The sequence below is a fragment of the Saprolegnia parasitica genome (genome assembly GCF_000151545.1).
Source record: "Saprolegnia parasitica CBS 223.65 unplaced genomic scaffold supercont2.50, whole genome shotgun sequence".
Classification (NCBI taxonomy): Eukaryota; Oomycota; class Saprolegniomycetes; order Saprolegniales; family Saprolegniaceae; genus Saprolegnia; species Saprolegnia parasitica.
The window spans coordinates 124,229-135,759 of NW_012156444.1; the positions used below are offsets into that span (position 1 = coordinate 124,229).

At 60.3% G+C, this 11,531-nt stretch overlaps 7 protein-coding genes across 7 annotated transcripts; 3 read left to right on the plus strand and 4 right to left on the minus strand.

Annotated features, from left to right (window-relative positions):
* Positions 1 to 781: 781 nt before the first annotated feature.
* SPRG_09639 (hypothetical protein) lies at positions 782 to 2,229 on the plus strand (the record flags this gene model as incomplete). The annotated part of the gene is made up of 2 exons (XM_012349065.1): positions 782 to 1,913; positions 1,940 to 2,229. 2 exons carry the CDS (start codon positions 782 to 784, stop codon positions 2,227 to 2,229), a joined length of 1,422 nt encoding a protein of 473 aa, XP_012204455.1.
* Positions 2,230 to 2,669: 440 nt separating this feature from the next.
* Positions 2,670 to 3,587, plus strand: SPRG_09640 (hypothetical protein). The gene has a single exon (XM_012349066.1). The coding sequence runs from the start codon at positions 2,683 to 2,685 to the stop codon at positions 3,529 to 3,531; it is 849 nt and encodes a 282-aa protein (XP_012204456.1). The 5' UTR covers positions 2,670 to 2,682; the 3' UTR covers positions 3,532 to 3,587.
* Position 3,588: 1 nt separating this feature from the next.
* SPRG_22249 (hypothetical protein) lies at positions 3,589 to 4,805 on the minus strand (the record flags this gene model as incomplete). Its single annotated transcript, XM_012349152.1, has 8 exons — positions 3,589 to 3,756; positions 3,811 to 3,914; positions 3,958 to 4,048; positions 4,101 to 4,207; positions 4,255 to 4,303; positions 4,348 to 4,374; positions 4,416 to 4,496; positions 4,545 to 4,805. 8 exons carry the CDS (start codon positions 4,803 to 4,805, stop codon positions 3,589 to 3,591), a joined length of 888 nt encoding a protein of 295 aa, XP_012204542.1.
* A 155-nt stretch (positions 4,806 to 4,960) lies between these two features.
* SPRG_09642 (hypothetical protein) lies at positions 4,961 to 7,985 on the plus strand (the record flags this gene model as incomplete). Its single annotated transcript, XM_012349067.1, has 10 exons — positions 4,961 to 5,000; positions 5,056 to 5,085; positions 5,137 to 5,415; positions 5,464 to 5,608; positions 5,657 to 5,719; positions 5,764 to 5,891; positions 5,976 to 6,243; positions 6,287 to 6,894; positions 6,943 to 7,152; positions 7,207 to 7,985. 10 exons carry the CDS (start codon positions 4,961 to 4,963, stop codon positions 7,983 to 7,985), a joined length of 2,550 nt encoding a protein of 849 aa, XP_012204457.1.
* SPRG_09643 (hypothetical protein) lies at positions 7,980 to 9,008 on the minus strand. The gene is made up of 4 exons (XM_012349068.1): positions 8,974 to 9,008; positions 8,696 to 8,927; positions 8,437 to 8,643; positions 7,980 to 8,377 (listed from the first exon to the last, which is right to left on the minus strand). The coding sequence occupies exons 1-4, from the start codon at positions 8,985 to 8,987 to the stop codon at positions 8,066 to 8,068; spliced, it is 765 nt and encodes a 254-aa protein (XP_012204458.1). The 5' UTR covers positions 8,988 to 9,008; the 3' UTR covers positions 7,980 to 8,065.
* A 223-nt stretch (positions 9,009 to 9,231) lies between these two features.
* On the minus strand, positions 9,232 to 10,267 carry SPRG_09644 (hypothetical protein; the record flags this gene model as incomplete). The annotated part of the gene is made up of 2 exons (XM_012349069.1): positions 9,232 to 9,922; positions 9,977 to 10,267. The coding sequence occupies 2 exons, from the start codon at positions 10,265 to 10,267 to the stop codon at positions 9,395 to 9,397; spliced, it is 819 nt and encodes a 272-aa protein (XP_012204459.1). The 3' UTR covers positions 9,232 to 9,394.
* Positions 10,268 to 10,328: 61 nt separating this feature from the next.
* SPRG_09645 (hypothetical protein) lies at positions 10,329 to 11,265 on the minus strand. The gene has a single exon (XM_012349070.1). The coding sequence runs from the start codon at positions 11,105 to 11,107 to the stop codon at positions 10,421 to 10,423; it is 687 nt and encodes a 228-aa protein (XP_012204460.1). The 5' UTR covers positions 11,108 to 11,265; the 3' UTR covers positions 10,329 to 10,420.
* Between the last annotated feature and the right edge of the window lie 266 nt (positions 11,266 to 11,531).

Genomic DNA, 11,531 nt, shown 5'->3' on the forward strand with positions numbered 1-11,531 from the left:
GTCGCACGCTGGCGGACAATCGTCGGGGTCGTGCTGCGCCCGAACGCGGTGGCACGCGAACCTTGGTTCGTGGCCGCCGTCGGGCTTGGCTTACGCATGAGGGCCTCTTGGCCGCCAACTTGGCATCGGCGAGCTTTGCAGCGCGCTTCTGGTGGTAGAGCGGGTCGTAGAGGGACATGTGATTTCGTTTTTTGAGGCACCGAGATCACTCGCGCCGCCGAGGGCTGGAAAGGCGTTCAAGCCATCGCCGCGCTGCGTGTACTTGGTGTTTGTATCGCTCGCTGGAGAAGCGTGACCTGCGACGCTGCGTCCTGTCAATAGTCCATGAGGCGGCGCGCTTTTGTACTCTCCGCGGCTGCATCGCTCGGGTGTGCTGGCTGCCACGCTCGGTCTGGCCGGCTCCAAAAAGCCAATGGCCCCGAAAATATCTTCAAGGCGTTGATTGCCCGTGTAGAAAAGTAATTCAACACCAAATTAGATTTCGCCGCGTTAATTTCCCCATACGTGGCAGCGTAGTATCGTCGCAATAGCCCATCGAGGATCGTCTCCTGGTCGCGTATTTCCATACGATCCAACCAACGCTACCACACTACGTCGCGAAGCAGTTGACGCCAGCGTCGCACCAAATGCAGCACCAGCAAGTCGACGACAGTAGACACATAGTCGCACCTTGCCGAATACGCCAGTTCGATGGAATGCTGCCCAGTATAGGACGACGCAATTTCGATTTGTGTCGATCTCAAATCGCATTTGTGTCCAATTAGATTTCAGAGACGCTGGAATGGCCAAGCGTGTGCATCTAGCGCCGACCTCGGTCGTCGACGCCCCTCGTGCGCTCACCTGCATCGTCCAGTGCTTCGCTTCACACTCCGACGTGGCCGCATTTCTCGACGCGCTGCCACGGACTTCGCGCACACCGCCTTTGGCTGCGCTTCTCCAGCTCCTCGCCTGCGGCGCCCGCGTCTGGCCGCGGCCCGCCCTCGGCAGCGCCATCGACGACGCCACGATTCCTCTCATCATGGCGGCGATGCCCGTCTTCCCTTCAATTCACATCGAGAGCCCCTCGCACAGCGACGCCTGGCGCAGCGCGTCAGCGTCCTCGTCGTTTGCGAGCCCGTTTTGCGCGTTTTTGGCCGAGTGGGCCACCAAGGTCGAGCAGTTCGAGCTCTGCACGACTGGCGACGTCGACGACGAGCTCCACCGACTGCTCTACTTGTGCACTAACGTCCGCTCGTTGGCTCTCTCGGGCGACGCTGGTGTGCTGCCAAGTCTCCTGACGGCGCCATTTCGCGTCACGCGGCTGGACCTGAGCTTGGACGGAGTCGACTGGCCGGTGCTGCTGCCGTGGCTTGCATCAGGACATGCGATGCATGTGGGCATCTGCGGAATGGACTCGAGCTCGACACACGCCGACACCGTCGCGCGGGCGCTCGCAACGGCACCGAGCCTCACGAGCCTCGACTTGACCGAGTGCAACAGCCTCCTGCGCCGCCTTGGGGCAAATGCGACACCGCTGCACTTTGTGACGCACCTCGCGATGGAGTCGTCGCTCGACCAAGGCGACATCGACATCCTTCTGTCACTGGTCGATGCGTCCAAGCTTAGGGAGCTCCGACTCACTGGCACCGACGCCGGGGATCTGCACTGCAGTCTGGCAGCCCTGCAGTCGTTGACCGCGCTGGACGAGCTCTCGCTGTGCAACGTCACGCTGCATGGACCGTCCCTCGCGACGACCTCGCCAACGCTACGGGAAGCCCGCTTCGAGTCGGTCGCGTTCGTGGACGGTGTGTTTGAACATCTTGTCGAGTGGCTCGCGCGCTCGGAAGCTCTCGATGCCGTCGACTGGACAAGCTGCAGGGCCATCGCGCAGCACTTGAACGTTTTTGGCCGCGCACTGCGGCGCTGGATTCGAGGTGTACACACACCGTGGCCATCGAAGCCTGCGATTTGGATGACGACGCCATGTCGACGCTTGCGATGGCACTGAGCTTCGTCGATGCGCCCGAGCACTTTACGTTGGATCTGGCGTCGCTCTCGTTCGGATACCGCGGCTGGAAGCGCCTTCTGGAAGCCATTGCGACGAGCACGAATGTGAGCGTCAACTCTGACGTGGACGGCGATAGACTAGGGGTCCGTCGCCACGAGCTCGAGACGATGGCGCTGCGGAAAGGTGCCACGTGGTGTTTCGAGGCGAGCGCTCAGTCGCTCGATAGCCGTGTAAGGTCGTGAAGAATCCATTCATAGCGTACTCCAGCTTAGCACTTTGCTCTATCGCGACGCATTTCACTTCGAGTGCCCGACAAGAGCGGTCAAATTGGGTTGGTCATAGACACTACGTCCTCTTCTTCGCATCTCCAGAGCCTACCGACGCGTCCAGTACAGCTTCCATGGGTACTAAATGTATGATCCGTATCTGTCCTTGAAAGGAATTCTACCCTTACAAAGTCATCAAAAGACAATAGTTTGCTGTAGGCGTGCGGCGCCAGCGCTGGCGAGATGCTCGCTCGTCCAGGCCGTCGCCTTTGCCCAGTCGGTCTGCGCCACTGCTTCGAATTTAGAAAGTGCAACCTGTGCTGCAACGCGATTCGTCGAAAAACATAGAAGGAGTCGATTTTCAACCAATCATACGACGTGATGCATTTCTTGGATCGCGATTCGAAAGATCGCACTTTGCAATCGATAATGCGGACGAACCGGATCCTTGCCGCGCTGCTGGCCGTGGCCATGGCCGGCGCCATGAGCAGCGAGCTTGGCGACGACGGCGTCGTCTTCGATAGCACGCTCTCGGCGATCGAGATCTTCCAGAAGGAGCACCCGGACATCGCGGCCGCCCACGACGAGATGCAGCGCCTCATGCTCGAAGAGTTCGACGCCGCCGAGAAGGCCATGCGGGACATGGAGGCGCGATTCCACCCAGTGCAGCGGGCCCAAGCGCCCAATCAGCCCAAGTGCGACGAGAATGACGAGTGCGTGGCGCCGCCGACAAAGCCTACGGTAGCATACCACGACCCTGCACCGCGTCAACACCAACGGCAAGAACAACCGCCGCAGCGCTTCCACGAGCCACACCGCGATCACCGCCAGCGCCGGCAGGTGTACCGCCAAGCGCCAAGCCGCGATGAGGACGAGGACATCTATGACGAGTATGAAGCACCGCCGCGGCGAGCGCGGGGGCAGCGCCGGCGCGTGGTCTATGAAGACGACGAGGACGACTACGACGTACCGCCGCGTCGGGCTCGTTCGCGGTACCCTAGTCAAGCCGAGATGGACGAGCGCATCAAGCAGCAGGTCCGCGCACAGCTCATGGAAGCCAGAGAGGCGCACGCGCACGTCCAATGGGACGACAACGACGCGGGCAGCGTCTCGACCAAGCCCTCCATGTGCTTGATGTACCCGCTGCAGGGCGTTTGCGACTGGAACATCCTTGCGGGGCTGCTCTGGACGGCCCTTGTCGTCGTCGTCGTCGCTGCTGTCTCGCGTCAAAGTCCGCCACGCGCCACCCCCGCGCCCAAAAAAGCCAAGGCGAATTAGATATGAATTTTGCTCAGATGAAGCACTGAAATGCACTACTGTATGTGACATGCTCATCTATGCTTGGTGGGCTTGAAGCTGCTCTTTATGCCAGGTAGCGTGTTGCGCATGGAGCTGCTCGACGTGCGCCGCTGCTGCGTGCAAGTGCGCTTGCGTCTCATTTTGGAGTTTCTTGCGCTTCTCGCGGAGCCGATCCATGGACTGCTCGACAATGGCACTGCGCGTCTATGAGCAGAGGTACGTGAACACCCAGCAGAGAGCACGCACAGGGTGTCGTACGTGCTGCAAGCCGTCGTGCAGCTCTTGCATCTTGTTGCGATGAGCTTGGCTCAACTGCTCCTTTTGCTGTTTGACTTGGTCCCGCGGCGTCGCGGCCGGGAAGACTACGACCACCTGTGAGCGGCAATGCATTCTGGTTCGGCCTACGCGTGTCGTCGGCCAGCGCTGCGTGGCGATCCCGGTGCGTGTGGGGTGGGCTCTGTGGCGCGGGCACGTTGCGCGAATACCCATCGCATGTCTAGAAAGTCGGCATCGTACACCTCGACTCGCTGTCAAAGGACTGTCCATACATGCAGATGGGGAAGACGGTCAAAGCACAGCTCGGCATAGTTGGCCGTGGCATCTACCCACGGGTTGCCGGCGAGCCGCAGAACACGCAAGCCGCGCGGGAGCTCGTCTAGCATTCCGTTCGCTTCATCTTCGCTGGTAGGTTGCACACTGTACCAAGGTCAATGGCTGTAATGTCGTTAAACGAGAGGTCAAGAAACTTGAGCTACAGCGCTCTCAATGAATAGCTCCATGAGACGACGAGAGTACCTTGGTCAGGCCCGCGATGTTGGCCACCTAGGGCGCCATTAACTCGACGTCGCAATATCCGAGCGAACCGTCGAGATGCGGTTGTGCGAGAGCGCGAGGAAGTTGAGGTTCGTATGCAGCTCGAGGTTCTCGAGCACTTGGATTGCATTCTACAGAATGCAAGAGTTTCGCTGGTCATGCAGATCGCGCTGAAGTACGTGCTGCAGGTAGAGCTCGCGGATGTGCGTGAACGCGTCGAGGTTTTCGATCTTGCTAATGTCGAGCCAGTCGAGGCGCAGGACGTTGCGCGTCAAGAGGTGGTCGACCCTAGCAGCATGCTTGGCATCGCCTGCCACGATGCATGTTCGCTCGTACTCGTCGCCTTCTACGGCGAGGCCATCGTCGATCGCCGCTTCCGGGCGCAGCTGCATGCTCTTGCGGATGAGCTGCATCGTGAGCTTCACGGGCGTCGGCTCCATCCTGCTTCCACACGACGCTTCGATCTTGTGAAACCAAGTGGCGTCACGACAGAGGCGCGATATGATTGGCTGACAGTTCTTCTTCGAAGTTCGGATTGGCCAAGACCAGCGTCAGCAGATCCAAGAAGAGCCTCTCTTGCGCAGCATCCGGCGCCATGCAGCAGGCCGCCAAGGAGATGGAGAGCCTCGACTACGGTAGGCGCATGCGACCTGCAAGGACGACGATGCTCATGGTATGCTGCGTCCATAGACATGTTTGAGAGCGTCGTCAACAAGTCGGGTACGATGGACGATGGCGACGACATCGAGGCAAGCAGGATGGGCCATGTAGGCTTTGGCTACAAGTACCGCGACGGCCGCGAGAAGAGCCGATCGATTGTCGTGCGTTGGGTCCTCACGCTCGTCGCGGGGCTCATCACGGCCTTGACCGGCATCGTCCTCCTCCTCTGCACGCAGACGCTCGCGCACGTCAAGCGCGACCTCATCGACCACTACATCACGGCTGGGCCACCGACGCTCGTCTTTGGCGTCGTGCTAGGGTTCAACATGGCCCTTGTCCTTCTCGCGACGGCGCTTACGATCTTTGGCGAGCCCGTGGCCGCGGGCTCAGGTACACGTTCTCATCAACTCCATCCACGCGGCTGATGCGACTGCGTAGGTATATCGGAGATCAAGTCGATGCTCAACGGCGTCAAGATTCCACGCATGTTGCGCTTTCGCACGCTGTGCTGCAAGCTTCTCGGGACCATCTGCGCCGTCTCGGGCGGGCTGCCCGTCGGCAAGGAAGGGCCGATGATCCATAGGTTCGTCACACCTGCATCTTCCGACATCAAACGTACAACGCGTGGCAGTGGCGCGATCATTGCGGCAGGTATCTCCCAGGGCAAGTCGTCGACGTGGGGCTACGATACCAGGTCCCGCATTGTTTCATCCTCGTCCCATGGACTTTGACGCGTAGTTTTACCTATTTTGCGGGCTTTCGGAACGACCGCGAGAAGCGCGATTTTCTCTCATGCGGCGCAGCGGCCGGCGTCGCCGCGGCCTTTGGTGCGCCCATTGGTGGCGTTCTCTTCGTCCTGGAAGAAGGTACTACCTGCCACATGCAAAACTCGACAAAATCCACAAAATCGACTGAAAATCAACCAAAATTCAACGAAAAATACACCCTAGGCGCCTCGTTTTGGAACCAAACGCTCACGTGGCGCACGCTCTTTTGCGCCATGGTGTCGACGTTTACGCTCGCGTTTTTCATTTCGGGTATGGGCAACGAGGCCGGCCACTCGTGGGGCACGCTCGGGTCGCAGTCGGGCACGTTTACCTTTGGCCCGTTCACGCTCTCGACGTACCAGGTGTGGGAGATCCCGATCTTCATCTTGATGGGCGCAGGCGGTGGCGTCCAAGGCGCCTTCTTCAACGCGCTCAACACGCGCATGGCCCGGTACACCGATGAAACCTATCCCTAGCGTCAACTAAAAATCTAGGTTTCGCGCCCGCTGGATCCAAACCAAATGCGTGTGGCTGCTCGAAGCGATGGTGATCTCGGGCGCCATCTCTTGCATGTGTTTTTGGATCAGCTTCACCTTTGGGACGTGCCACGTATCGCCCAAGACCCCGGTGGCACCGCTCGACTCGTCCTGGTGGAAGAACACGCTCTTGCCGTGGCACCACATCACCGACGACGACGAGTACCCGTATACGCACGACCTTGTCCGGTTTTACTGCCCGCCCGAGTACTACAACGACTTGGCCAGTCTCCTCTTGGCGCCGGGCGAGACAGCGATCCGCCACCTCTTTCATGCGCCCCCCGAAACGTTTGACGTCAACAACCTCGTGCTCTTCTGGGGCCTCTCGCTGCTTGCGTCGTGCTGGACGTATGGCCTCAAGGTCCCCAGCGGTCTCTTCATCCCCGCGCTCTTGACGGGCGCGGCGTACGGCCGCCTCTGGACGCGCATCATCAACGCGATCACGGCTGCCTTGCATGCCAAGACCATCGACCCGCGCGTGTATGGGCTCATTGGCAGCGCTGCTATGCTCGGCGGCGTCACACGCATGACGATCTCGCTCACAGTCATCCTCCTCGAGTGCACAGGTACCCCCTGCTTGGATTATGGATCGATACGTCAATGTAGTGGCGTAGGCAACATCGAGTACGGTCTCCCGCTCATCGTGACGCTCTTCTCGGCGCGGTGGGTCGGCAACTACTTCAACCACGGCATCTACGACATCCACATTCACTTGCGGCACATTCCGTTTCTGGATTGGGACCCGCCGTTGCAGGGATCGCACCTCCGCGTCAAGCATGTCATGACACGGCATCCCAAGTGCCTTCGCACGGTCGAGCGCGCCGGTGCGGCCGCGTGGATGTGGCGATTGTATCTCCCTTTGACGTAATATGTACTAGGAGCGATCTACGACCTCTTGTGCCATACCACGCACAATGGCTTCCCCGTCGTCGTCGAGGACCCGACGTTCGGCGCCAAGTTCTTTGCCGGCGTCATCTTGCGCAAGCAGCTCGACGTGCTCTTGTTACGACGCGACTTTTCTTTTGCCAAGCCGACGCCGTTCTCACGCCACCCGCCGAAAACAGCTTCATCCGCTTCAACCGACGCCGACTGCTTGAGCTACAAGGACATGGAGGCCAACTACCCGCATTACCCGCACCCGGCACCAGTCGATGCGCCCAACGGCCCCTCGTACACGCTGCTTGACGCGCACCGGGACGCGTGGGTCGACCTCACGCCGTACATGAACCAGACGCCGTTCGTTGTCCAAGAAGAGGCACCGTTCACGCGTGCGTACCGTCTCTTTCGCAGCTCCGGGTTGCGCCACCTTATTGTCGTCAACCGCCACAACAACGTCCGGGGCATCATCACCCGCCGCGAGCTCGAGGAAGAGCACTGCGCGCGCTGCTGGCGACTCTGCCGCCGGCTCAAGGGCCTCGACGACGACGAGGCCGAGCCCGAGACCGACTCGTACAACTACTCGACGCGGTCGCCCTCGACATTCGTGTGGCGCCCGCCCCGCATTCTGCGGCGGCACGTCGACCGCGCCGACCAGGTCAAGCGCGTGCTCTCGTCGCTGCACAAGCCGCTCTTGAGCGACGACACGCCTGGCGATGGCATCCTAGAGGACGAGATCGAGGACGAGATCGAAGACGACGAAGACGACGCGCACGTCTAATCGGTGCTGAGGATGTAGTAAGTATATGCTGCGAAACGACACGCGGGACGGACTTGTGCGCAATGCAGTCGGAGGAGGATTTACACGTTAAAGAGGAAGCGGAGCAGCCGCGAGCAAAAGTTGGTCTGGCGGCGCGGCGGCTCCATAAAGTCGTCGTCACTTGGCGCGACTTGCAGTTCGCGCGAGAGGAGCGGCGACGGCGCCGTCGACGACGTGCTGCCTTGGTGCGCCGGCGTGTCCGCATCCATCTCCGACACCAAGCAGCGCTTGACGCCAATCATGACGGTGCCGCCAAGCGTCGAGCCCGACTCGCCAAGCGCCTTTTCGGCTTGGAGACGCGTCCGGTACCGCACGTACAGCCAGTTGCCGCGCCCGTAGCGATACTGCACCGCCTAGGAAGATCGACGATGCATGAGCTAGAGAAGAAGACATCAGTTTCGACGAGACGTACATCGCCCATGGACTGAAAGTGCTTCAAGATGGCCTCCATGTCGACGGCCGAGAAGCCAAACACCGTGATCCAGTACTGCTCGTCGACGCCCCACTCTTGCGCCTTGAGGCTCGGAAACGAAAAGGCGCTTTGTGTGGTCGCCACAGTCGCCTTGTCCACTGGCCTCGCCTGGTCGAGTCGCGCCGAGAGCGATCCAAAGAGCGACGCCTGTCCCGAACACGGTGGTGAGCTCCCATGCATGTCGAGAATAGAGGCGCACCGTAGGAATCGACGTGGACGTCGGCTCTGTAGCCGCAGCGCCATTTCGCCGGCGAAGCGACTGGTACTGGTGGTCGAGGCCATTGCCTTCCCATGGCGTCTGGTAGTTCTGGAGCGGCATGTAGGCGTGGGTCGACTTGACGGGGCTGGTCGTGTCTTCCTCGGACGCCTTATCGTGCACCAAGTGGCCGCTCGGGTCGAGGAAGAAGGAGGGCATGATGTCAGCATCTTGGCTACGCAAGCCATGAGCGCCGGCCAGTTCCATCGGCAGCGACGCACCTCGGCCCGCTCATCGCGCTGGCAATTGGTGGACAAAAAACTGGGACTCCTTTCGGGAGTTGATATCATATCGAGTCTTAGAGGCTTGGTGAAAAATAAGTTTCGACAGGACATGCCGTCTGTGGAATTGCAGTTGTTTGCCTGCACAAGGACCTTTTGTCCGGAACAAGTATATTTGCACGATGACAACCTGTCCATCGAAGAGCCTAGGCTAATTTAGCTATACCTATACTAGATTCGAATTGATGTCTACAAGAAGCGGGTATGAGCTGGTCATGGCGACAAGATCCGCATGGTAGATCGATCACATGTGCCAAGGGAAGGCGTATTCGTATGCGTTGGCATCGGGTCGCAGCGAGTCCAGTGGCACGGAGGAAGAGCGCTCGCTCGGTCGTTCGCCATAATCTTAGCCACCAATACTCTATTGACGGCACCCTTCTTCGACGCCGTAAGCCTCGAGAGCGTTCTTGGTTGTTTGCGCCGCGAGCGCTTCCAGCGGCAGCTGCAGAGTTGCTGCAAGCGCAGCGGCGACGCGAGGCAAGACGCTTGGCTCGTTCAGCTCGACTTCGTGTGCCAACTCGAGCGGCAGCTGGTCGGGCGAGTCTGTCTCCAAGAGCAGTCGCTCGATTGGGATCGCGCGCAGCATCTCGGTGGCCTTCTCGGTGCCCATGAGCTTGGTCGCAATCGAAAAGTAGACGCGCGTCTGCTTCAAACGAGCGAACGACCGAACTATCTCGGTCGCACCGTTAAACGAGTGCAAAACCACTGGCCGCGGTTGCGGAATCTGAGTGAGCGCATCCAGCACTTTGCCGTACGCGCCAACGCAATGCACCACGACGGACCGCTCGAGGCGAGCCGCCAACTGCAGCTGCTCACGGAAGCGCGCGTCTTGGATCGCCATGGGCACGGCAGCCCCACGCCGGCTCTTGCACAGCCCAATTTCGCCCACCTAGGACAAATAACGAACGATACGCTGGTATGGTCATGGGGAAGACGAGCGTACGCTGGCCGTGGGATGCAGCCGCAAGGTCGCCTCTAATGCGCTCAAGTACGACGCCGACGCGTCACCGGCAAACCACGGATGGATACCAAAGGCCGGCAGGAGCTGCACGGATGTTGTGGCATGGGCCGCGGCGAACGCAGGCCAACGTGCCCACTCGGCCTCGGTGCAGGCGCACGAGCTAATCGCGACGACGCCGTCCCGAGCAGCCCGAGCGAGTACGTCGCTACTGCTGGCGTCAAGACGCGGGTCCTGGAGGTGGCAGTGGGCATCGACCCACGCGGCTCGCTGCATGGCGTTTGCAAAAAACAAATAGGTCGTCGCAAATGTCCGCCAAAAGACGCCGACGCAATTTCGACACAATTGCTAAAAATAGATTTTTCGTCCATTCAATCGAGTTTGCACAATCAGCGATGCTAAGATCTTAGTTGACGCACGCCATGGCAACTAGGCACGGCGCAAGAAGAGACCCGGGTTCTGGACCACGAGTTGGTTTTGGTCAATGTTGTTGGCCGCGAAAAAGTTGCCCTTGGAGAGCGCGTGTGCATTGGACTCCGAGTTGGCGTTGGCGTTGGCATAGCCCTTCTGGTTAATGTCGCGCTTGATAATTTGCTGCGTATTGGCGTGCTGGCGGGCATCCGAGGCGCGGCCTTGGTTCGCTTCGTTGTACGTACCCCCTTGGTTGAGCGCACTGGCTTGCTTGTTGGCGGCCGACAAGACCGATGGCGGCACCGCGCAGCCAAAACAGCCGCCACCACAGCCCAACCCGCCGCAGTTGCCAAGGAGGTGGCGCACCCACGGCGAGAGAACGGCGCCGTTCGCACCCGTGCGCGTCTGGCTCTGCTGGAGCGCATTCTTTTGTGCTGTCGCGTCTTGGTAGCCGCGGTCGTTGGCTTCTTGGCTTGCGTGGTTGCTGTCGATCACGAGCGACTTGGCGATGCCAACGTTGCCGCTGTTGCTGTCGGCGTGGTTGGCAAAGTTGCTCTTGGCGTGCTGAAGCGTGCCCGCTTGGGCGATCGCGCTACTCGACGCTTGCGCAAAGAAGAGGTTGCCCGGGTACCCAATGGCCGAGATGGGCTGCGCATCGACGATACTGGCGAGACTGAGCGCGAGGGTCGCAAGGTAGAGTTGCATAATGGAGGTGGTGTGGGAAGATCGAGGGCAAACCAAGAGTGCGTTCGAGTCTCGACCGGCGTGCACAGCCGACCGGCCGCATGGACGAGCCACCCACGCGCGCCACGCTCAGTTTATCGGCCCGCGCTTTTTCTGCCCTTTCTCTTCTCTCTGGTAGCGCTAAATTTAGCCGGGTACGAAAAAAGGCGAGCACGCCGACTCGACGATAGATGGGTGCACCGGCCGGGCTGCTCGCCGAGTGCCAGAAGCTGCTCGAGGCGTCGCCGTTCGAGTACAATCAGAGCTTGGCCCCGCACGTGCCAGCCGTGTGGCGCGGCCTCGGCACGTACATTGCGCGCCAGCTGCAGCAGCACCGCGCGATCTTTCTCCCGGCCTTTGGCAAGTTTACCTTTCTCAAGGGCAAGGGCGACGTACCCGCGTTCCT